This window comes from Chlamydotis macqueenii, chromosome W, assembly GCF_036417535.1.
Source record: "Chlamydotis macqueenii isolate bChlMac1 chromosome W, bChlMac1.mat, whole genome shotgun sequence".
Lineage (NCBI taxonomy): Eukaryota > Metazoa > Chordata > Aves > Otidiformes > Otididae > Chlamydotis > Chlamydotis macqueenii.
Window position 1 is genome coordinate 17,834,429 of NC_141592.1, and position 21,816 is coordinate 17,856,244.

Consider the following 21,816-nt stretch of genomic DNA (forward strand, 5'->3'; position numbering starts at 1 on the left):
ATAAGCTGTGCCTCTTTAGAATAGCCATGGCATTTTCCTTTCAAATATCTGATCACTTCATCTGGATTCTGTAGTTGTTCGGGAGTGAAGTTCCAGACCATTGGAGGTGAGAAGCTCTCTAGGTATCTGCCCATATTCTCCCACATGCCATGCCACCCCTGCCTCTCCAACCTCGAGGCAGATCTCTGGGTGATATTTTAAAATAGTTGTTTAATTCTAAACAAAACCTGAAACACATTCAGAACACATAGCAATAGGAGTATGCTGGCTTGCACATCCCTAGGATATTCAAAATTCTCGAGAGCTGATGTGACTAGCTTGAAGGAAAAAGAGAAGGTAAAAGAGTGTGATGGTTTAGCCCAAATCACCACACAGTTTCTCGCTCACTCTCCCCCTCCCCAGGGGGATGGGGGAGAGAATTGGGAAGGAAGGAGAACTCGTGGGTTGAGATGAAGACAATTTACTAAAATAAAAGGGAAAACTACAATAATAACAGAATATAAGGATATTAAAAATATACAAAGTGAACAATATGTGTTTTCTCACCATCCGATGTCCCAATGACCGATACAGCCCGTCCCGAGCAGCGATCACGGAAACAAAACCGAGCAGCAAGCAAAGGAGCAAAAGGGAGCCAGCAAGGTAGAGGGAACGATGCCAGCAAAAACAAGCAGGAAGGATGGATGCCAGGAAGGCAGATACCCACCCTCGCCTGCCCCCACTTATATACTGAGCATGACGTTTATGGCATGGAATACTCTCTTTGGCCAGTTTGGGTCAATTATGCTGTCTGTCTTTCTCCCAGCTTCCTGCATCTGCAAATTAGCGAGACTTGGAAAGCAGGACGGTGTCCTTGGTCTCATTCACAACAACTGGTATCATCAGGGTGTTTATCAACATTCTTCACACACAAAATCCAAAACACACCAGCTACTGAGGGGAAAAATTAACTCCATCCCTGCCAAAACCAGGACAGTATCCACCCCTTATTCCATACCATCTACGTCATGCGTATACATATATATATATATATATATATATACACACACATAGATGTAACTCCTTCAATCTATGCGCTATCCCTCCAAAGTCTGTTGAGTTCATTTAGTCCATGACTTTGGGTTCCATATGTCATACAGTCTTTCAGGACAAGAGAGATGGTATGTAGTATGGGGCTGTTGCATGCTGCATCTGGAACTCGCAGTTGGTACATCTGGCGTGGCTGGTGTATCATGTCCATGGTCTGCAAGTTGAAGATGTTGATCTTGAGGAAATTGTTGGGCGCCAGTTCCTGTTCCATCATTGTTGCATCTCTCTTGGTTTTATTGAAGCTCATTCTTCACTGATCAGGGTGTTCTTGCTGCAATACCTTTGATATGACATATAAGAACTATGGAAATGATTATATACAGTTCAAATTATTGGCTGTTCTCACCTAAAATCAGATCTCCTTGAGGTACACATCGGACTTCTCCATCCTCCCGCATCACCCACCAAGTACATCCAGGTCCTTGAGCAAAAGCAATCCCACGGGTGGGTTTGCCTTTGCCCAGGGGAGGAATAACCCAGACCGTCTTTCCTAACGTGTTCCTTAGATGCACTACAGGGACATTATCACCATCTGCAATATGTAACAGTTCTGACTGGGCAGGGCCAGCTCGATTGGTGGATCCCCGAGTGTTAACTAACCAGGTAGCTTTTGCTAAATGTGTATCCCAATTTCTGAAGGTCCCACCACCCATTGCTCTCAGTGCAGTTTTTAGCAGTCCATTGTACCGTTCAATCTTTCCAGAGGCTGGTGCGTGATAGGGGATGTGATATACCCACTCAATGCCGTGCTCTTTGGCCCAGGTATCTATGAGATTGTTTCGGAAATGAGTCCCGTTGTCTGACTCAATTCTTTCTGGAGTATCATGTCGCCAGAGAACTTGCTTCTCAAGGCCCAAGATGGTGTTTCGGGCAGTGGCATGGGGTACGGGATAAGTCTCTAGCCACCCAGTGGTGGCTTCCACCATTGTAAGCACATGGCGCTTACCTTGACGGGTTTGTGGGAGTGTGATGTAATCAATTTGCCAGGCCTCTCCATACTTATACTTCAGCCATCGTTCCCCATACCAAAGAGGCTTTAACCGCTTGGCCTGCTTAATTGCAGCACATGTTTCACATTCATGGATAACCTGTGCAATGGTATCCATGGTCAAGTCCACCCCTCGATCACGAGCCCATTTGTATGTTGCATCTCTTCCTTGATGGCCCGAGGTGTCATGAGCCCACCGAGCTAAAAATAGTTCACTTCTGTGTTGCCAGTCTAGGTCCACTTGGGAAACTTTAATCTTAGCAGCCTGATCCACCCTTTGGTTATTTTGGTGTTCTTCTGTGGCTCGACTCTTGGGTACGTGGGCATCTATGTGACGTACTTTTACAACGAGATTCTCTAACCGGGCAGCAATATCTTGCCACAGTGCGGCAGCCCAGATGGGCTTGCCTCTGCGCTGCCAGTTGCTCTGCTTCCATTGCTTTAACCACCCCCACAGAGCATTTGCCACCATCCATGAGTCAGTGTAGAGATAGAGTTTTGGCCATTTTTCCTGTTCAGCGATGTCCAAAGCCAACTGGATGGCCTTCACCTCTGCAAACTGACTCGATTCACCTTGGCCATCAGTAGCTTCTGCAACTCGTCATGTAGGACTCCACACAGCAGCTTTCCACTTTCTATGTTTTCCTACAATACGACAGGACCCATCAGTGAACAGGGCATATCTCTTCTCATCTTCTGGTAAATTATTATATGGTGGGGCTTCTTCAGCACGTGTCACCTCTTCCTCTGGCGGCATTCCAAAATCTTTGCCTTCTGGCCAATCTGTGATCACTTCTAAGATTCCTGGGCGATTGGGGTTTCCTATTCGGGCTCGCTGTGTGATCAGTGCAACCCATTTACTCCATGTGGCATCAGTTGCATGATGTGTAGAGGGGACCTTCCCTTTGAACATCCAGCCCAGCACTGGCAGTCGGGGTGCCAGGAGGAGCTGTGCTTCAGTACCAATCACTTCTGAAGCAGCTTGAACTCCTTTGTATGCTGCCAGTATCTCTTTTTCAGTTGGAGTATAGCAGGCCTCAGATCCTCTATATCCCCGGCTCCAAAAGCCTAGGGGTCGACCTCGAGTCTCCCCTGGTGTTCTCTGCCAAAGACTCCAGGTAGGGCCATTCTCCCCGGCTGCGGTGTAGAGGATGTTTTTAACATCTTGCCCTGTTCGGACTGGCCCAAGGGCTACTGCATGAACAATCTCCTGTTTAATTTGTTCAAAGGCTTGTCGTTGTTCAGGGCCCCATTTAAATCGTTCCTCTTTCGAGTCACTTCATAGAGAGGGCTTACAATCATACTGTAATTTGGAATATGCATTCTCCAGAAACCCACAACGCCCAAGAAAGCCTGTGTTTCCTTTTTGTTAGTTGGTGGAGCCATAGCTGTTATTTTGTTGACCACATCCATTGGAATGTGTCGACGTCCATCTTGCCATTTTACTCCTAAAAACTGGATCTCTTGTGCAGGCCCCTTGACTTTGCTTTGTTTTATGGCAAAACCAGCTTTCAGAAGGATTTGGATTATTTTCTCTCCTTTTTGAAAAACTTCTGCTGCTGTGTTGCCCCATACGATGATGTCATCAATGTATTGCAGGTGCTCTGGAGCTCCACCCTTTTCTAGTACAGTCTGGATCAGTCCATGGCAAATGGTGGGGCTGTGTTTCCACCCCTGGGGCAGTCGATTCCAGGTGTACTGGACACCCCTCCAAGTGAAAGCAAACTGTGGCCTGCATTCTGGTGCCAAAGGGATGGAGAAGAACGCATTGGCAATATCGATGTTGGCATACCACTTGGCTGCTTTTGACTCCAGTTCATATTGAAGTTCTAACATGTCCAGCACGGCAGCACTCAGTGGTGGTGTTACCTCATTCAGGCCACGATAGTCCACTGTTAGTCTCCATTCTCCGTTAGATTTTCGCACTGGCCATATGGGACTGTTAAAGGGTGAGCGGGACTTGCTGATCACTCCCTGGCTCTCCAGTCGACGAATCAGCTTGAGGATGGGGATTGTGGAGTCTCGGTTGGTGCGGTATTGCCGCCGGTGCACCGTGGTGGTAGCAATTGGTACCTGTTGTTCTTCAACCTTCAGTAATCCCACAACAGAAGGGTCCTTTGAGAGCTTGGGCAAGGTGGCCAGCTGTTTATTCTCCTCCGTCTCCACAGTGGCTATACCAAAAGCCCACCGGTACCCTCTTGGGTCTTTGAAATACCCACTCCTGAGGTAATCTATACCAAGAATGCATGGAGCATCTGGGCCAGTCACTATGGGGTGCTTTTGCCACTCATTTCCAGTCAAACTTACTTCAGCCTCCAATACAGTCAGTTCTTGGGATCCTCCTGTCACTCCAGAAATACAGATGGGTTCTGCCCCTTTATAGCTTGATGGCATTAGGGTACACTGTGCACCAGTGTCTACTAGAGCCTTATACTCTCATGGGTCTGATGTGCCAGGCCATTTAATCCATACAGTCCAATAAACTCTGTTGTCCCTCTCCTCCGCCTGGCTGGAGGCAGGGCCCCTCTAATCCTGTTCATAATATTCATCGCTCACTTCCTGTGAATATGAATCAGAATTCCCTTCCATAGGATCAGAGGTGAGATCAGCCCTTCTATTCCGTCTGGGGAACTGTCCACTGGAGACCGGAGCAGCAGTTTTCCAGGGAGAACCTCTATTTGTAAATGTTTTTCCCTGCAGCTCACGTACCCGTGCCTCTAGGTCTGAGGTAGGTTTCCCATCCCACTTTCTCATGTCCTCTCCTTGGTCACGCAAGGTAAACCACAGGATACCTCGCCGTGTGTACCGTCTCTCTTGAGCAGGGAAACGTTTACTCCTAATAGCTGAAATACTGCTCTGTGTGGGTGGGGAGTAGGACCTATCCTCTTTTAACTGCTGGACCTCCCGAGACAGTTTCTCCACAGCTGAGACGAGGGAAGAAGAGAGAGTGTCTTCATATTGCCGGAGCTGAGTAGCCAATTCATCTATTGTTGGTCCCTCTCCCTCTTTCCAGAGCATAATTGCCAATGAATTGGCATACGATGATGGTACACTCCGTAGAAACTTCCGCCACATGAGCCGTGTGCACCGGACTTCATCTGGATCTTGGGGTGTCTCCTCACTGTCTAGGTCACTATAAATGACTTCCAGCATGGCTAATTCCCTTAGGTATTGGATACCTCTCTCCATGGTGGTCCACTTGCCTGGGTGATAGGTAACATTTTCTTTGAAGGGATATCTTTCCTTCATACTTGACAGGAGTCCCCTCCAGAGGCTGAGAGCTTGTGCACCTCTTCCAATCACTTTGTCAATGCCTGCTTCCCTAGAAAGGGATCCCAGCTGTTTAGCTTCCTTACCTTCTAATTCCAGGCTACTGGCCCCATTATCCCAGCATTGAAGCAACCAGGTGAGGAAGTGCTCGCCTGGACGGCGGCCAAAATCTTTTCGTATGTCTCGCAACTCATTCAGGGATAAGGATCGGGTGGTTTCAGTCTCATTTATGAGTTCCTCTCTCATGAGTTCCTCTCTCATGAGTTCCTCTTCTTCTTCCTCTGTTCGTGATGGTCCTGGTTTTCCCTCATCCCTTACTAAACGAGCTGACTTTCGCTTCCAAGATTTCTTCTTCTGTACAGGGGCGACTGATACTGACACAGGTTGGTTCTCTGATTCGGCTGCAGTGCCAGTAGCTAGAGTTGGAGTAGCCGCAGTGCCTGTCATTGGGGCTGGAGTAGCCACAGGGCCGGTAGCTGGGGCTGGAGCAGCTGCAGTGCCGGTAGCCGGGGCTGGAGTAGCCGCAGGGTCGGTAGCCGGGGCTGGAGTAGCCGCAGGGCCAGTAGCTGGGGCTGGAGTAGCCGCAGGGCTGGTAGCTGGGGCTGGAGTAGCCATGGTATCGGTCGGTTGATTTTTTCTCCCTTCTTCCTGAGGGTGCTGCACGTTAAGCAGTGTTTGGTAGATACTAGCCAGTGCCCAGCACAAAGCGGTAAGCTTTGCCTCTTTAGAATAGCTATGGCATTTTTCTTTCAAATATTCGATCACTTCATCTGGATTCTGTAGTTGTTCTGGAGTGAAGTTCCAGACCATTGGAGGTGAGAAGTTCTCTAGGTACCTGCCTGTCTTCTCCCACATACCATGCCACCCCTGCCCCTCCAACCTCAAGGTAGATCTCCGGGTGAATTTTGTAAATAATTGTTTAATCCTAAACAACATCTGAAACCCATTTAGGATACAGAGCAATAGGAGTATGCTGGCTTGCACATCCCAAGGATATTCAAAATTCTCGAGAGCTGATGTGACTCGCTCAAAAGAAAAAGGGAAGGTAAAGGAGTAGGGGAAGGTACCCTCCTCTGACTTCCCCATAGATTGGTTCTCCGGGGAGAAAAAGAAAAATGTGTGATTATTAATAATTCTTAACGAATGGCATCCAAAGTACGGAGTTGCCAGCAATGCTGAAAACAAGGACCAGATTAATTTCATTACCAGTGATGATACTGTATCATAAGCCAGTAGTGCCTAGTAAATCAAAATGAGAATTCTCATCCATTTCCGAGAAGTGATAAACAGCATCAAAGGAAATATGTGATGCAACTTAGGAGAGACATAACACAACCATGTGAACACGTAGTACAACATTGTGACCAGGGACTCAAATAAAATAATGAGCACTTGTAACAACTTTAACACACTCTAGTCAGATCTGTCCTTACCTCAACCCTTCCTGGCCCCACGTTGGGCGCCAAAATGACTGTGATGGTTTAGCCCAAATCACCACACAGTTTCTCGCTCACTCTCCCCCTCCCCAGGGGGATGGGGGAGAGAATTGGGAAGGAAGGAGAACTCGTGGGTTGAGATGAAGACAATTTACTAAAATAAAAAGGGAAAACTACAATAATAACAGAATATAAGGATATTAAAAATATACAAAGTGAACAATATGTGTTTTCTCACCACCCGATGTCCCAATGACCGATACAGCCTGTCCCGAGCAGCGATCACGGAAACAAAACCGAGCAGCAAGCAAAGGAGCAAAAGGGAGCCAGCAAGGTAGGGGGAACGATGCCAGCAAAAACAAGCAGGAAGGATGGATGCCAGGAAGGCAGATACCCACCCTCGCCTGCCCCCACTTATATACTGAGCATGACGTTTATGGCATGGAATACTCTCTTTGGCCAGTTTGGGTCAATTATGCTGTCTGTCTTTCTCCCAGCTTCCTGCATCTGCAAATTAGCGAGACTTGGAAAGCAGGACGGTGTCCTTGGTCTCATTCACAACAACTGGTATCATCAGGGTGTTTATGAACATTCTTCACACACAAAATCCAAAACATACCAGCTGCTGAGAGGAAAAATTAACTCCATCCCTGCCAAAACCAGGACAAAGAGTAAGGGAAAGTATCCTCCTCTGACTTCCCCATAGATTGGTTCTCCAAGGAGAAAAAGTAAAAGTGCGATTATTAATAAATCTTGCGAAATGGCGCCCGAGATATGGAGATGCCAGCAATGGCGAAAACAAGGACCAGACTGATTTCATGAGCAGTGATGTCATCATATCATAAGCCAGTAGTGCCCAGTACAACAAAATGAGAATTCTCATCCATTTCTGAGAAGTGATAAACAGCACCACAGAAAATATGTGATGCAACTGAGGATTTACATAACACAACCATGTGAACAAATAATACAACATGGTGACCAGGGACTCTTAAATAAAAATAATGAGCACTTGTAACAACTTTAATACACTCTAGTCAGATCTGTCATTACTTCAACCCTTCGAGCCCCACGTGTGGTGACAAAAGAACTGTTGTGGTTTAGCTACAGTCAGCAATCGAGTACCACATAGCTGCTCAGTCACCCTTCCCCTCCCCAGGGGACGAGGGAGAGAATCGGGAAGAAAAGTAAACTCATGGATTGAGATAAAAGCAGTTTGCTAGGATAGCAAAAGAAAATATAATTATATATATATATAAAAGATAATGATAATACTAATAGAAAAAAATAATAATTTAAAAACAAACAAACAAACAAACAGCAACGAATGATGCACAATTTCTCACCACCTGCCGACTCCATGACCGATATAGCCCATCCCAGCTTCCTGCACCTGCACATTAGCGAAACCTGGGAAGCCAGACAGTGAGTGACCTTGGTCTCTTCAGCAACAACTCATATCATCAGTGTGTTTATCAACATTCTTCACATAGGAAATCCAAAGCACATCAGCTACTGAGAGGAAAATTAACTCCATCCTAGCCGAAATCAGGACAGTGGCATACTAGCTGACTGTCTTTGACTCCAGTTCATATTGGAGCTCTAGCATGTCTGGTACAGCAGCACTCAGAAGTGGTGTGACTTCCTTCAGGCCACAGTAGTCCACTGTTAGCCTCTGCCCTCCATCAGACTTTTGCACTGGCCATGTGGGACTATTAAAGGCTGAGTGAGTCTTGCTAATCACTCCTTGGCTCTCCAATTGATGAATCAGCTCACAGATAGGAACCAGGGAGTCTCAGTTTGTGCGATATTGTTGCCAGCGCACTGTCATGGTAGCAACTGACATCTGTTTTTCTTTAACCTGCAGCAACTCCATAGCAGAAAAATCCTTTGAGAGGTTGGGCAAGGTAGACAGTTGTTTCATCCTCTGTCTGTCCACAGTAGCTATACCAAATGCCCACTAGCATCCTTTTGGGTCCTTGAAGTACCCTCTTCTGAGGTAGTCTATGTCAAGGATACACAGGCCCTCTGGACAAGTCACAATAGGATGCTTCTGCAACTTGTCCCGTTAGGCTCACCTTGGTCTCCAACACAGGCAACAGTTGGGATCCTCCTATCACTCCAGAAATCCAGATGTGTTCCACTCCCTTGTACCCTCATGACATTACGGTACACTATGCACTGGTGTCCACCAAAGCCTCATACTCCCATGGGTCCAATGAGTCAGGCCATTGAATCCATACAGACCAGTAAATCCAGTTGTCCCTTTCCTCTGCCTGGCTGGAGGCAGGGTGCCCCTATTCCTTTTCAGAGTATTCATTACTAGACTCCTGTAATTGCAAATCAGAAGTCCCTATATCATGGTACCAGGAGTGGCGTTTGAAGCCACACAGACATATGTTCATTGACTCAGTGTCAGAAGGAAGAGAGGCATCCTCAGCCCTTCTAGTGCATCTGGGGAACTGCTCAACAGCAACTGGAGCAGTAATCTTCCTGGATGGACTCTTTAGCTGCTATTTTTCCCTGCAATTCCAGGTCTAAGGTAGGTACACCTTCCCACTTCCTCATGTCCTTCCCATAGTCTCACAGACAGAACCACAGAGTGGCACGTGGCGTGCGCCCACAGGTCCCTTTCTTTTGAGCAGAGAAAGACTGACTCCATATGGCACTCCTGATAGTTGAGACACTGGCCTGTAGGGGCAAGGAAGGAAATATATTGTCCATATTTTCTTCGAGTCGCTGGAACTGGTGGGACAGCCTTTCCACAGCTGACATACAGGCCTATTGTGTAGAGGAGGAGGGGAAAGAGAGATTCTCTTTGAAATGCCAGAGCTGGCAGGCCAGTCTATCCACAGTTGGTGTCTCAATGTCTGCCCAGTCCATTATCATCAGAGTGTTGTCATAGGACGTTGGTGTATTCTGTACAAACTTCTGCCACATATCCCACGTGCACTAGACATCATCTGGATCTTTGGAGGCCTGGTTGTTGTCCAGGTCACTGTACACCACCACCACCACTCATTCCCTCAAATAATGGATATCTTCCTGTGCGATAGTCCACTTGCCTCAGTAGTTTACAAGATCTTCCTTGAGGTGTTGTAGCTGGTTCGTAGGATTCCTATGCACAAAGATCACCCAGCATATGATATTTAAAAGCACAACAGTATTTATTGCTCTATTATAGCCTTGCATAGGCAGTTACTAGCATAAGCAGTTACAGTTCCTAGCATAAGCAGTTACCAGTGTATTGTTTTCCCTTTGTGAGAGTCTTACCAACCCAACTAAGCCAAAGACACCGTCGAGCAGGAGGATGACGATCAGCGGGGTCAGAGCAGAGAAGGGAGGCAGCCGCAGCACCTTCAGGGCATCCCCTGTTGTTCATACAGTGTGCTCTGAGTCCTTTCTCTCTCCTTCTGCTCCGAGCTGCCTCTGTTTATGCCCTCAGCAGATTCAGTGGAAGAGTACTGACCAGGTGTTGATGCACGCGTGGCCAGCGCATGCAGCAAGGCCTGCCAAGTACGTGCCCTGCTGGCTAACAGCGGTTCCTGGATAGCAGCAACATACTGCTCAATAACAACCCTCCTAGCTCCCCTCTCCAAGGTCGCGTTCTCACAGCTGTGTGCAGCTTGTGATTCCTCACAGTGGCCCTACACAAACCATCACTGAGATCCCTCACACATACCACCACGTGGTCCGTAGTTGGGACACTGTGGTACTCCACAACCCGCACTCTTAAGCTTGTAATTTCCCACAGTGGCCCTACACGGACCATCACTGAAATCCCTCACACAGGTGTATACCTTGTCTTCATGCTTGATAGGGGCTGCCTCCAGAGCCTGAAGATGGCTGTCCCTCTTCTGATCCCTTTGTTGATTTTGTGGTCCCTAGTGAGGGATGTCAGTTGTTGGTCTTCCTTATTGTCTAGTTCCAGACCGTTGGCCCCACTATCCCAGCACTGGAGCAATCAGTTAGCAATTCACTCACCTTGCTGACCTCTATAATCTTTCCACGTACCTCACAGCTCACTCAGGGATAGAGACCAGGTACTTTCTGCCTCTTTTATGATTTCTATCTCTTCCCTCTCCTGTTCTTGTGGGTGTCCTGCTGCAGAACAGGCTGCCTTTTCTGATTCTTCCTCCTGCTCCCTCTTAGGAGGAGCTTTCTCCTCTCTAACTGAGTCAACCTCTGCTTCAATTGTGTCTTCTTGACTACAGGAGCAACTATGAAAGTTGAGGGTTAGTTCAGCCACAGTGTCTGTTCATGTGACCTCAGAGGGACCAACCCTCTCAGTGTTCATTTGTGTGCCTCACAATAAGAGGCCCTCTTGCTCTATTGAGGGTGCTGAACAGTGGATAGATAAGAATGGGCCAGACCTCAACACAACATTAGAATTCACTGTTTTTCATTAGGGCAGGTAAGGCTCCACTCTTTCAAATGCTGTACCAATTCAATGGTGTCATGCTTTAACCTCAGTCAACAGTCTAGTACCACACAGCTGCTCGCTCACCTTCCCCATCCCCAGGGGATGGGGGAGAGAATCAGGAAGAAAAGAAAACTTGTGGGTTGAAAAAAAGACAGTTTACTAAGATAACAAAGGAAGAAATAATAATATATATAATATGATAACGATAATAATAATAATAGGAATAATAAAATATACAAAATGAATAATGCACAATTTCTCACCACACAACAACCTGATGACCAATACAGACCATCCTGAGCAGCAATCACAGAACAAAAAAACTAAAAACAATCCCAGAACGATTCCGAAGAGCAAGAGGAAAAAAAATGAGACAGCTCACCAACCAACTCCCACTTATATACTGAGCATGACATATATGGTATGGAATACTTCCTTTGGCCAGTTTGTGTCAACTGTACTCCTTCTAGTTTCTTGCACCTGCACATTAGCAAAACCTGGGAAGCTGAGAAAAGTCCTTGGTCTCTTTAGCAACAAGTAACAACATCAGTGTATTATCAACGTTCTTCACATACCAATTCTCATACTAAATCCAAAACACAGCAGCTACTGAGAAGAAAATTAGCTCCATCCCAGCCGAAACCAGGACAAACGGTATTACATGTCTGTACAAATGTAAAATACCAGGCTAATAAAGGTGATAATGGCCCGAGGCACCTGCCCAAATTCTCCCATACACCCTGACACCCAGGGATCAACAGCTTCGGGACGTGTTCCTGTGTGGCATTCCCACTTAGTTGTTTAATCTTAGGAACATTAGTCCATCTACCCCATCGTAGAAGACCACCAAATTGGTCAGGCATGATCTGCCCTTAGTGAAGCCATGTTGACTGTCATCAATTTACTCCTTATTTTCCATGTGCCTTAGCATGGTTTCCATGAGAATCTGCTCCATGACCTTGCCAGGCACAGAGGTGAGACTGACCGGCCTGTAGTTCCCCGGGTCTTCCTTGTTTCCCTTTGTACAAATGGGGGTCGTGTTTCCCCTTTTGCAGTCAGTGGACACCTCACCAGACTGCCACGACTTCTCAAACGTGATGGACAGTGGCTTGGCAACTTCATCTGCCAGTTCCCTCAGGAATCTCATCAGGTCCCGTGGACTTGTGTACCTTCAGGTTCCTTCAATGTTCCCGAATCTGCTCTTCTGCTATGGTGGGCAGTTCTTCATTCTCCCAGTCCCTGCTTTTGCCTTCTGCAACTTGGGCGATGTGGCTAGAGCCCTTATCGGTGAAGACTGAGGCAAAAAAGTCGTTGAGTACCTTAGCCTTCTCTATGTCCTAGGTATACAGGTCTCCCATATCCTTCCGGAGAGGACCCACAATCTCCCTGATCTTCCTTTTATCCCTGACGTACCTAAAGAAGCTTTTCTGCTTGCCCTTGACATCCCTGTCCAGATTTAATTCTGTCAGGGCTTTAGCCTGCCTTACCTGATCCCCGGCCACTCAGACAATTTCTCTGTATTCCTCCCAGGCTACCTGTCCTTGCTTCCACCCTCTGTAGGCTTCCTTCTTGATTTTCAGTTGGTCCAGGTCTACTTGTTCATCCATGCAGGCCTCCTAGCATTTTTGCCTGACTTCCTCTTTGTTGGAATGCATCACTCCTGAGCTTGGAGGAGGTGATCCTTGAATATTAACCAGAATATCTCTGGTCTGGTCAGGTCAGCTGTCGTGGCTGTGTCCCTTCCCAGCATCTTGCAGCCTAGCACTGTGGGGAGCAGACTGAGAAACAGACAAAGCCTAGACGCAGTACAAACATTGGTGCAGTACAAACATTAATACAGTACAAACACTGGTGTGTTAACACTGTTTTGGTCACAAATCCAAAACATAGCACCATGTGGGTAGCTATGAAGAAAACAAACTCCATCCCAGTCAGACCCCATACATGGCATTGGAGCTAAAATCAGTGGGTTTAAGATAAATGGGTTTTTATATAAGGACAGTTATAGACGCAATTCAGAAAGAATAAGATAACTTTTCAAAGGTCAGTAATATTGCGTGTTTTTTAAAATTGAATGTTTTAGGCTCTACATTTACCAAAGCATGCATTCTTTGCTCACATATTGTAACCGGTTCGTAGGATTCCTATGCACAAAGTTCACCCAACACATGATATTTAAAAGCACAACAGTATTTATTGCTCTATTATAGCCTTGCATAAGCAGTTACAGTTCCTAGCATAAGCAGTTACTAGCTGTTCTGGTTTTGTTTAGTGAGGGGGGGGGCCTAAGGTGGTAGCTTCTGTAGGAAACTGCTAGAAGTCGCTCCCCTTTGTTCAGTGGACTCGGCTGGGCCTAGGGCAGACCCGCTGCTGGCCAAGGCCCAGCCAACTGGTAACAGAATGTTCCGTGATAACGCCTCTGTGATAACGTATTTAAGAAGGGGAAAACAGAAAAAAAAAAGAGAGAAGATGTGAAGAAGCTGAGTGGGGGCAGAGAAGGGGAGGCGCAAGCCTTGTGGGCCTTGCAGGCCTCACCCTCTGGCCTCCCGCTGGGCAGCTGACTGGGCCCAACTCGGCCCGGCCTGGCTGCAAGAAGTGGAGAGGAGATGAGATATGAGATGTGAATGAGATGTAAAAAGGATCCTGAGAGGCGTCTGCCAGCCTGTTGTGAAGAATTTTTCTTCTGAGAGGAAAGGCTGCAGACACCAAGATCAGTGAAGAAGGAGGGGGAGGAGTAATGCAGCTCCTGGCCAAGATTCCCCTGCGGCCTGTGGTGATGACCATGGTGGAGCAGGTTGTCCCCCTGCAGCCCATGGAGGTCCATGGAGAAGCAGAGATCCACCTGCAGCCCGTGGAGGACCCCATGTCAGGGCAGGCTGATGCCTGAAGGAGGCTGTGGCCTGTGGAGGGCCCGCTGGGGCAGCCGTTCTGGAGGGACTGCACCCCGTGGAAGAGATGACCCATGCCGGAGCAGTTTCACAAAGGACTGTGGCCCATGGGAGGGACCCCACAACAGAGCAGGGGAGGAATGTGAGGAGTTCTTCCCCCGACAATGAAGCAGTGCCATGAAACAATGCGTGATGAACTGACCGCGACCCACATTCCCTCTTCCCCCCGTGCCGCTCAGGAGGGGAAGGTAGTAGAGATAATGTTAAGCTTGGGAAGAGGGAGGGGTGGGGGGAGGTTATTTTGTTCCCTGTCTCATTCTCCTGCTAGTTTTAGAAATAAATGAATAGTTTTTCCCAAGTCGAGTCTGTTTTGCCCGTGACGGTAACTTTAAGGATTTCTCCCTGTCCTTATCTCAAACCTCGAGCCGTTTTTCTTATATCATCTCCCCCCATTCTCTTGGAGGGTGGGGGGAGTGAGAGAGAGACTGCATAGTCTGGTCCTGATCGGGGCTGAACTACGACAGTGGCCCTCTGTTGAACTCTCCAGTTCATCAAAGTTTTTCTTTTTTTTGGGAACCTGAATCTGGATACAGTATTCTAGATGTAATCTAACAAGCCCTCAAGCACATCAGCTTGCACTCCCCCCTCGCCCCCATTTGGTGTCATCTGCAAACTTTATGAGCAAGCACTGTCACCTTTTCCATATCATTTATAAAGAGCCTAAATAGGACAGGGCTCAGGATATACCCCTGTGGTACTACACTTCTGACTGGTCTCCAGGTAGAGTACGACTCATTAACAACTATTCTCTGTGCCTGATTGTCCAGACAGGTTTTTTTACACATCTTGTTGTCCACCCATCCAGACTATAATATTCTTCACTTTGTAATAATGAATTTGATTGAAGATCAACTTTCATGTTGGGATATTCCTTTTTATAGTGGCGTTTTATAAGGGGTGGAGGAGGGAAATGCCACCAGAGGAGCTGGTTTAAGTTTCAACCATAATGTCGTAGTTCAGCCCCGATCGGACCAGACTACGCAGTCTCTCTCTCACTCCCCCCACCTTCCGAGAAAACAGGGAGAGAAAATATAAGAAAAACGGCTCGAGGTTTGAGATAAGGACAGGGAGAAATCCTTAAAGTTACCGTCACGGCCAAAACAGACTCAACTTGGGGAAAACTATTCATTTATTACTACAAACAGCAGGATAATGAGACAGAGAACAAGATAACCTCCCCCCACCCCTCCCTCTTCCCAAGCTTAACATTATCTCTACTACCTTCCCCCCCCGAGCGGCACAGGGGGGAAGAGGGAATGGGGGTTGCAGTCAGTTCATCATACGTTGTTTCATGCCACTGCTTCATGGTCGGGGGAAGAACTCCTCACATTCCTCCCCTGCTCCATCGTGGGGTCCCTCCCACGGGCCACAGTCCTTCGTGGAACTGCTCCGGTGTGGGTCATCTCTTCCACGGGTGCAGTCCCTCTAGAACAGCTGTCCCAGCGGGCCCTCCATGGGCCACAGCTGCCTTCAGGCATCCACCTCCCCCGGTACGGGGTCCTTCATGGGCTCCAAGTGGATCTCTGCTCCTCCGTGGACCTCCATGGGCTGCAGGGGGACAACCTGCTCCACCATGGTCGTCACCACAGGCTGCAGGGGAATCTTGGCCAGGAGCCGCATTACTCCTCCCCCTCACTTCTGAACTGACCTTGGCGTCTGCAGCTGTTCCTCACAACAGGCTGGTAGATGTCTCTCAGGATCCTTTTTACATCTTATTCACTTCTCATCTTCTCTCCACTTCTTGCAGCTGGGCTGGACCGAGTCGGGCCCAGTCGGCTGCCTGGCGAGAGGCCAGAGGGTGAGGCCTGCAAGGCCCATGAGGCCTGCGCCTCCCCCTCTGCGCCTCTGCCCCCGCTCAGCTTCTTCACATCTTCTCTCCTCTCTCTTTTTTTTCTGTTTTCCCCTTCTTAAATACGTTATCGCAGAGGCGTTATCACGGAACATTCTGCTACCAATTGGCTCGGCCTTGGCCAGCAGCAGGTCCGCCCTAGGCCCGGCCGAGTCCACTGAACAAAGGGGAGCGACTTCTAGCAGTTTCCTACAGAAGCTACCACCTTAGGCCCCCCCCTCACTAACAAAACCATGACACATAAGTAAATATCCATGTATTCCCATGGTTTATTTAATCAAGACCCTTTGAATTGTTGTATCTTTTCCCAACTGCCATTGCAGTGCATGGATATGGATCGTCGTAGGGAAGATGCCAGAAACCCCAAGCGCAAGCCTCGCTTGATGGAGGAGGATGAATTGCCATCTTGGATTATTAAGGATGATGCTGAAGTTGAAAGGCTCACATGTGAGGAAGAGGAAGAGAAAATATTTGGAAGAGGGCCCCGTCAGCGCAGGGATGTGGATTATAGTGATGCTCTTACAGAGAAACAGTGGCTACGGGTAGGTACTGCTTTTTTCTTTCTGACAGTTGCTATTTGGAGGGGGTTGGAATGTTCTCACTGAAGACTGCAAAGTTGCACAAGTGAAAACACTGTAATATCTAAGGTCCATGTATTCTTATTATTCAGTTTTTACAACTATACTCAAGACATAACTTAGATTTCAAGCTGTGTTGCTGAAGCTTAACTCATTGCTAGATGCAGAATAATGATTACAGTTGTTTTCTATTGCAACTATTCTGTGGCCATAGATATTGGCATATTTCACTTATGCTTTTCGACACACTAAGAAAATTGTCATCATTAAGAGACTTTTCAATTTAAAGTATGGGAAATCTATGCTCAGTGTGTATTCCAACTTTCTGTGCTGCAGGTGTATAAGAAAAAACCCAAACTGATCCATTTTAAAGGTTTGGAAACTTTCAAGCAAGTCTCCTCTCTCTTAAGCTTTTTCATTTCCATGTGCCTCTGTGTTTCTTGATCCCACTGAGATCAAAAAACTCTATGAAGACCATGCTGCAGGATTTCCATGCCTGAAAGTAAAGAATCTAAACTTACTCTCAATGATTCTACGATTTTTGTTGCCCTTGAAGATTTCTTGTCATTCCTCTGCTTAAACAAAGCAGAGATAATGAAAATGCTTAAAAAAGCTTACAAAAAGCATTAGATAATGAACACTAATATATATGGCTTTTCAGAATGTTAATATCAGGAGTGGTAAAGAAATGAGGTTTGATCTCTAGAAAGTCTCATCAAAACCAGGAAATTTCATAATTTTTAAATCAGTTATGATTTCTAAAGCATATTAGTAAGATTTTTCCTGTACAGAACTAGTCTCTGTGATTTTATAGCCAGTATTCTACCATGGTAGAACAATCACATGCTTATGTGGTTGACACTAATACACAGTGCAGCTAGGACCATAAAAGCTAGGGAAAAAAACACCAAAATATAGTGTAGATCGGGTAGATCTGCTCAAGCTCATTTTAAACTAGTTAGCTTCAGTACTGAAATACTCTGGCTATGGCAAAAGCCTATCTTGGACTTTCATACTTTACTTCTCAGGTTGTTTTTTTACTCAATGTTAAGTCCTTTTCTGTAAAAAAAAATAATAGCCTTCAAGAGGTCATCTTTCTACCTCAAGGCAAGATCAGCTATTCCTATGTCATTCCTTACAGATGTTTGCCTAAAGGATTCCACTGATGGAAATGTTAGAACTCCCTAAGGGAAGCTATTGCTGTGATTTAGTTTTCCCTAATACCTTATCTGAATTTCTTTGCTGGTTTTTAAGCGTGTTACTTCTTGTTCTGTTCACTGTCATCATGAAGAAGATTGTTCACGTCTTTTTTTTTTTCCCAACATTTTTTTATGTCTTAAAAGACTTATCATACCCCTTCTTAGTCTTTTTTTTCTTTGCATTAACAACCCCTGTTAATTTTATATTTTCCCATAGACCCTGTTTTCTAGACCTCTGACAATTTTCATTCAGCTTCCTTAAACTCTCTCCAAGTGATTAACAACTTTAAGTTTCATTCAAAGCTAGACACCAATAATCTAAGTACAGCCTTCCCTGAATAAAGGGGAAGAGTTCTTTCACATAACTATTAGGGTGTTAATACATCATGGTATAGTGTTTTTCTATTTTCTCAGCAGTACAGACACTGATTTGTGTTCAACTTGTGATCCAGTATAAACCCTCAATCACTTTCTGTGAAACTACTCCCTGTCCAATTTTTCCATATCCTTTTTTTGTACACACATGGTGTGCTGACTTGGTTGCCTGCCAAATGCCCACCTAGCCTCTCTCTCACTCCCCCTCCTCAACAGGACATGGGGAGAAAATAATATAGAAAAGCTTGTGGATCGAGATAAGGACAGGGAGATCACTTACCAATTACTGTCACAGGCAAAACAGACTCGACTTGGGGAAAATTAATTTAATTTCTTGCCAATTAATAATAGAGAGCATGGTGAGAAACTTTTTACAAAAGTAAAAACACATCTCCTCCCCATCCCTCCCTTCTTCCCAGGCTCAACTTTACTCCTTCGTTCCTGACTCTTCTATCTCCTCCCCCCACTCCGAGCAGCACAGGGGGATGGGGAATGGAGGTTGTGGTCAGTTCATAATGCTTTGTCTCTGCTGCTCCTTCCTCCTCATGCTTTTCCCCTGCTCCAGCGTGTGGTCCCTCCCATGGGAGACAGTCCTTCACAAACTGCTTCAATGTGGGTCTCTCCCACAGGCTGCAATCCTTCAGGAACAGACTGCTCCAGCATGTGTGCTATCCATGGGCCGCAGCTCCTGCCAGAAAACCTGCTCCTCTGTGGGCTCCTTTCCATGGAATGCAGCTTCCTTCAGGGAATATCCACCCACTAAGGCATGGGGTTCTCCATGGGCTGTAGTGTGGATCTCTGCTCCTCCATGGTCCTCCATGCTGCAGGGGAATCTTGGCCAGGAGCCGCATTACTCCTCCTCATCCTTCTTCACTGACCTTGGCATCCACAGTTGTTCTTCTCAAGAAATTCTTCACAATCAGGCTCAGGCAGATGCCTCTCATGTTTTCTTCACATCTCCTCTCTTCACTTCTCTCGGCCAGGCCAGGCCATCCAGGCTGAGACATCTGCCTGGTGGGAGGCCAGAGGGTGAGGGCCACAAGGCCCACAAGGCTTGTGCCTCCCCCTCTCTGCACTTTGCTTCTGCTTCTTCACTCCTTTTAAATTTTTTTTTTCACCCTTCTTAAATATGTTATCAGAGAGGCATCATTTTCACCAATTAGCTTGGTCCTGGCCAGCAGCAGGTCCACCCTAGACTCGTCCGAGTTCACCGGACAAAGGGGAAACCTTCTAGCAGCTTCTTCCAGAATGCTGTATGAAACAAGGTCAGAGGCTTTGCTAATGTCAAGATACAGTATGTGCTGTTACTCCTTTTCAACATGGCTTGTTACCTTGTTGAGGAAAACTGCAAGTTCCTTCCTCCTCCGCTGTTAAACTGTTAACTGTGTACTCAAATTAGCCAGTTTAAAGCTAGATCAGAGGTTTCCATACTACATAGCAGTAAATTCTAACTGTATTGTGCACATATTTTCAATTGCATTTTCAGGTGGCAACTCTATACTTCAGAGTGTTATAGCAAATGCTGATATAAGAGCTACTAATATTTTTGAATGCTTGTATTCTGAGAATTAGATTTATAGTGTAGCACTGGTCATGCAGCCTCACTGTAAAAAGTCCTCTCCATTAGGTGAACAATGAAAACTTGAATAAAGTGAAACTTTCCTGAGTGTTGTCATGAGATTTATTTTTCAGGGAAAGTAAGGAGTTCTGTTTTCTGCATTTTTACCCCTCACTTGACTTTTCTTTTAGTAATTTAAATTTTCCTGTTGTTTTTTTTTTAAATGACATACCTTGGAGATCATAGAAAAAGAGATGACAATCATGTACAAGATTTTCAAGGGAATCTTTAAATGTGTTAAAATTATCAGAGGGAGTTAATAAGCAGCTTTACCCTGAGGTTTTGCCACTCCAACTTGCAATGTAACAATATCATACACATTGTAGAGAAATTTTAAATCAAATAATGTTTTGTTAAAATGGACACAATAAACTACTTAAACGTCTAAGGCTTTTTAAAAAGTACCCACAAGATTCAATACATTCTAAATTAAGAATGAAACTTTATTTCATAAGTTTTCCCTTTACTACTCCACATGTTTTATTATGCTGCTGTCCACTCCTCTTTTGGAACACTGTAGAAGAAATAGACCTGTTGGTCACTAGCAGCAGCGCTATATCTCCAGTGTGTTGGTAATGCTGCTCCCGGCAGAGATTCCCCTGCAGCCCATGGTGAAGACCATGGTGAAGCAGGCCGTCCCCCTGCAGCCCATGGAGGCCCATGGAGGAACAGAGATCCACCTGCAGCCCATGGAGGACCGCACACCAGGGCAGGTGGATGCCTGAAGGTGGCTGTGACCCATGGAGGGCCCATGCTGGGGCAGCCGTTCCTGAGGGACTGCACCCTGTGGAAAATGTCCCCGTGCTGGAGCAGTTAATGAAGGACTGTAGGGGACGAATCTGAGGAGTTCTTCCCCCGAGGAGGAAGGAGCAGCATAAAGCGACATGCGATGAACTGACCATAACACCCATTCCCTATTTCCCCCTGTGCTGCTCGGGGGAGAAGGAGGTAAAGTTAAGCCCAGGAAGAGGGAGGGGTGGGGGGAGGTTATCTTATTCTCTGTCTCATTATCCTGATTTGGTTTTAATAATAAACAAATAGTTTTCCCCAAGTGGAGTCTGTTTTGCCCGTAACGGTAACTTTAAGGATCTCTCCCTGTCCTTATCTCAAACCTTGAGCCGTTTTTCCTTATATCATCTCCTCCTATTCTCTCGGAGGGTGGGGGTAGTGAGAGAGAGACTGCGTAGTCTGGTCCTGATCGGGGCTGAACTACGACAGACAGTTTTTTTTCTTTCTCCGGCTGCTGCTACCTTTAAGCTATACTTGCATGAGGCTTTTCAGAAGGAAACATTAGGTTTCTGATTAATATATTGGTTTGATAATATCATTATCCAACTATCTCCTTATCTGCATTTGTCTTTGAGAGATTCAGTTGAATTTTACTTTAATTTCTGAGGAGTTTTGCCTGAGTCAGCAGTCAGAATTCTGACTGCAGATCAGCTACCTGCTCCTTCTGAGCTGGACCCCTGTGTTCTGCACCAGGTGGGGCAGGGGTGGGGGAGGCAAGGACAGGAGGAGAGAAAAGGCACAGGGTTCTTTCTGGATCTGAGTAAGAAAGGCCTGACAACAAATAGCATAATAAAATAGCTATTTTGATAAGATAGAATAAAAACAGAAATATACATAGCAAATTAATCTTATGACCCTTCAGATGCTGGGAACCTCACTTTCATGCAGCATCAGATGGACCCCAGATGGATTTTCCCACGGCACACTGCACAGATCCTGTGTTCATGGAGAAGTCTCTCCTGTACCATGGTGCCTTTTATCTTGTGTAAAAACCAAAACCCTAGATCTTATCCTGACAGATTGGAATGTGTTGTGGTTTTGTTTAGTGAAGGGGGGCCTAAGGTGGTAGCTTCTGTAGGAAACTGCTAGAAGTCGCTCCCCTTTGTTCAGTGGACTCGGCCAGGCCTAGGGCAGACCTGCTGCTGGCCAAGGCCGAGCTGATTGGTAGCAGAATGTTCTGTGATAACGCCTCTGCGATAACGTATTTAAGAAGGGGAAAACAGAAAAAAAAAAAAAACGGAAGAAGAGAAGATG

General features: G+C 46.3%; 1 protein-coding gene across 2 annotated transcripts in view; it reads left to right on the top strand.

Moving 5' to 3' along the window:
• Nucleotides 1–21,816, top strand: part of LOC147596593 (SWI/SNF-related matrix-associated actin-dependent regulator of chromatin subfamily A member 2-like) — a 199,302-nt gene that overhangs the window by 125,818 nt on the left and 51,668 nt on the right. For both annotated transcript variants that reach the window (XM_086769496.1, XM_086769495.1), the window contains exon 27: nt 16,327–16,545. In XM_086769496.1, coding sequence (XP_086625622.1) covers nt 16,327–16,545 — 219 coding nt within the window. The remainder of the gene's footprint in view (nt 1–16,326; nt 16,546–21,816) is intronic.